At 29.5% G+C, this 3,793-nt stretch overlaps 1 protein-coding gene across 1 annotated transcript; it reads left to right on the top strand.

The window, feature by feature from the left end:
• Positions 1 to 396: 396 nt before the first annotated feature.
• LOC145838007 (phenazine biosynthesis-like domain-containing protein 1) lies at positions 397 to 3,265 on the top strand. The gene is made up of 4 exons (XM_082945522.1): positions 397 to 542; positions 1,066 to 1,201; positions 2,187 to 2,310; positions 2,436 to 3,265. The coding sequence occupies exons 1-4, from the start codon at positions 451 to 453 to the stop codon at positions 2,954 to 2,956; spliced, it is 873 nt and encodes a 290-aa protein (XP_082801648.1). The 5' UTR covers positions 397 to 450; the 3' UTR covers positions 2,957 to 3,265.
• Positions 3,266 to 3,793: the final 528 nt, after the last annotated feature.

Raw genomic sequence — 3,793 nt, 5'->3', positions numbered from 1 at the left:
TAGACTAGAAGTAACTTATCTTTGTTTTATTTATTAACAAACTAAAGCAGTTTTAGTCATATAAAAATTAAAGCTTTTGGTGTACTTACAGTTAATTTTACAATTTAAGCAAGTTTTATTATTTGCATTATAAAAAAGTATGGTTTAAACGTTAGTTACTAACTTGCTACTGTCTGTATGTATCAACTTTTTCTTTTATCAATATAATTAAAATAAATTGAATATATTCTATACTCTACTCAAAAAATAAATAAGTTATACTTTTAGAAAAAAAAATTAATTTACAACAATTGTAATCAATAACAAACAAAATTTACATGCATGTTTATAACTATGTAAAACAAAGTTTTTTGTGAAATTATCTTAAATTGTTTAAACAAAAAAAAAAACAGTTTTACGCATTTATTAAATGGTAAATTTATTTTGAACACTACACATATTTTTTGCAAGATGAGCAGGCGACTTCCATACTTTGTAGTGAATGCTTTTGCAGATAAACCTTTCACTGGTAACGGTGCAGCTGTGTGCTGGGTTAAAGACAGGTCAGAAACTTAAAAAGATCAAAAATAATATCAACCAATAACTATTTGAGGCCACAAACATGTTTGTAAAACAGTTTTAACAGTTTTATTATTGTTTAACTGTCTGCTAACAACTGTGGTATGTTTTTGTCATGCGGTTTAAGTTTAAGTTTTTATAAGATGAGTTCTTAGAAGTAATAACTACATAAAAAATACAAACTTAGTGAAAAGAAAAAGTTGTAAACTTTTTGAATGTTTTAGAAATATACTTATGTTTAAAAACTAAGTAATAATTTTAATTTTTATAGTTTTTAAAATTTATTAGACTTGAAATCTATGCAGGTTGTTACGCTTAACACGTGAACTAAACACAATTTTATTTTGAAGTTTTTAATGAAATAACTTCTTAATTATTTTTAGTTAGTATTTTTGTTTTTCAATATAGCTCAGTTATAAAAGTTTTACGAAACTCATTCAATTCATAAGTGAAATTTATTAATTATTCAGTTTAGTGAAAGCTTTACCAAATTGAGTTTGCTTACAGACCTCTATCAGATGATCTAATGCAGAACATAGCAACTGAAATTAATTTATCAGAAACTTGTTTCATTTATGACAAAGAAGGAAATTTCGATAATCAGACGAAATTTGGATTGAGGTGGTTCACTCCCACAAATGAGGTTGATGTTTTCATTTTAAAATAGTTAAATGAACTATTTTCTACAAAGTAGTTATATATTTCATAAACCTAACTACTCTCTCGATTTGTTGTTAAGTAAAAAAACAAAAAAAAAACAGTTAGCTTAAAAGAAAAGTTAAAGCGTAACAATATATTTCGAAACACAATAGTTTAATAATACATTTTTTTTTTTATCTAAAAGTTCTTGTTTTTTTAATTTTTTTTAGAACAAAGCTTTTTATGTCTTTATTGTGTTATGCAAATTTATTAACATACAAAATTTAAACATAAAGTTTTTCATGGTTTTGGTTTTATTTTATTACTTTATTTTAGAAATTTTTCCTACAGTGATAGAAGTCCTGATGGCTCATTGTATAAACTAAGTATTTGTATAAAAAGCTAATCTTACTAATATATCGTAAACAGCGTCTCTTTGTGATGCTAACCTAAGTACTGTTCAAAAGGTTTTATAATTCATTAGTTTATAAAACATGCAAAATAGATTTACAATAAAAAACAAACAAAAATTAAAGTTGACTGCACTACACTCAGATTAATCACGAATCAACAGGTGACTTTGAAAGTCACCATTAAACCAAAAGTCACGTATATTGAAAAAATAATATTTTATCAATAAGAAATATTTTTATTTAATCTCATTAGTTAAATAGTTATAAAGTCCTGGGCAAGACGTTAAAAGGCATCCGTGGTGTGCGACTCGATAACCGAAAGGTTCTTTGTACACCAGGTCCTAGGACCAATTATTTTGAGCGTCTTTTTTTTTTGTCGTTCAATAAACTATAATAATATAAAAGCAGTGAAGCATACAACATTTCTACAAATTATTTATTAGTTTATACCTTTTATTATAAATAAAAACAAATATTTTAAATTTTTACGCGTACAGACTCTAGTAATATTTTAAATGAATTTTTACAACAATGTAGTTCTACAATTCAGAAAGTTACTGTAAAATTTTCGATCAGGTGAATTTATGCGGTCATGCAACTTTGGCTTCTGCAGCAACACTGTTTTTCAGAGGAGGAAACAAAAACCCGATGGTGTCTTTTGAAACAGCGAGTGGAACTCTACACGCCAAACAAAATGAAGGTAAATAGATTCTGTTTGGTTTTACTAAAACATTTAAAACAAAACATTATCATTTTTTCATTAAATAACTAGTTAATATTTAGATTAATCAGGAAAAACTATAGAAAACTTTGTTTTATTTTTAGACCACATCGTTTTGGACTTCCCCGAAAACGCTCCCGAGGAGTTCAACACCGACGCGTGCCGCGGCGTGCTCGAGAAAGTTTTTGCGGGAAACCGACACTACATCGACCAGATCACCCGCGTCCAGCTGTCCAGGACCGCAAAAAAGCTGCTCGTCCACATGAGCGCCTCCTTCTCCAGGGCCGACCTCGAAAAAATCACCCCGGACGTCACCGCTATGAAGTCACTCCACGACGGGTCGCTGTACAAAGGCGTGATCGTGACATCACTGGGAGAAAACTTCGACTTCATCTCGCGCTACTTTGCCCCGTGGAACGGAATTCCCGAAGACCCGGTCACGGGTTCCGCTCACACCGTCCTCGCGCCTTACTGGTCGAAAATTTTGAACAAGAAAAAGATGAGGGCGAGGCAGTGCTCGAGGCGGGGAGGTGAGCTGAAGGTGGCGATGGTCGGAGGGGGGAGGGTCGAGCTGCACGGGAGGGCGGCAGTCGTCGTGGAGGGAACAATGGAAGTGGTGGAGTGAAGAAGTGGTTGAAATGTTTTGAAACTTTGAAGTGTTGCTATCTGGTGATTTGTTTTATGTTTAAAGTTTACAACACTTTGAAACTTACTTTATGTGTTATATTTCTATAGGGATTAATTTATAAACTGTTAAAAGTTTGAGTGATTAGGCACAAATAAAGATTTTTGACATTAACTTGTTACTTTTTATTTTAAGTATATTTACATACTGAAAATTTATGTAGCTATTAAGCGAATTGAACCTGTATTCAAGTTCTTAAATTTAAATGCAAAAAATATTAATTTCGGAGGTAATTTTTATAACTTTCTTCATTTTTATTGAGAAAAAACTTCATAACATTAATTTTAATCGTAAATTACGAAAAAATATTAAGTATTTTTAAAAAATTACTTTGTAATAATTTATCATTCACTTGAAATTTTTATTTAGAATAAAAAAGTCAGACAATAAGTATTTCTGCTAAGTTATATTTATAAGCCTTATAGTTATTTATTTTTGATATAATTAAAACTAGAAGAATTTAAGTGTGTATTTTAAAGGAGCCCTTTAATCAAGAATATAAAAAATATTTTTTAATATGCTTAAACACAATGATAAACTTTTTGTGTATTCTATTACAACTTGGCCGGGGTATAATTCATGGACTCAATGTAAAAAAATTAGAACATTTGGCTGTTAAACAGTTAAATACGTTATACAACAAACATACAGTTTAGTCATTAAATAGTCATACATATTGAAAATCAGCAGAAAGTATTTTACTTGAAAATTTCTTGTTTGAAACCACACTACAGTTTGAATTTGTTACTTTTTTAACTAAAAAAAAAAGTTTTCACA

The sequence above is a fragment of the Thalia democratica genome, chromosome 6 (genome assembly GCF_965202585.1).
Source record: "Thalia democratica chromosome 6, ktThaDemo2.hap1.1, whole genome shotgun sequence".
Classification (NCBI taxonomy): domain Eukaryota; kingdom Metazoa; phylum Chordata; class Thaliacea; order Salpida; family Salpidae; genus Thalia; species Thalia democratica.
Note: the sequence above shows the minus strand (reverse complement) of the source record. Positions and strands in the feature narration are given on the sequence as shown.

What these genes read in the sequence shown, in the direction of transcription:
- LOC145838007 (XM_082945522.1), top strand. Translation starts at nt 451, where the DNA reads ATGAGCAGGCGACTTCCATACTTTGTAGTGAATGCTTTTGCAGATAAA. An exon ending in GTGTGCTGGGTTAAAGACAG is followed by an intron (nt 543 to 1,065) that starts GTCAGAAACTTA and finishes GTTTGCTTACAG; the next exon opens with ACCTCTATCAGATGATCTAA. An exon ending in ACACGCCAAACAAAATGAAG is followed by an intron (nt 2,311 to 2,435) that starts GTAAATAGATTC and finishes TTTTATTTTTAG; the next exon opens with ACCACATCGTTTTGGACTTC.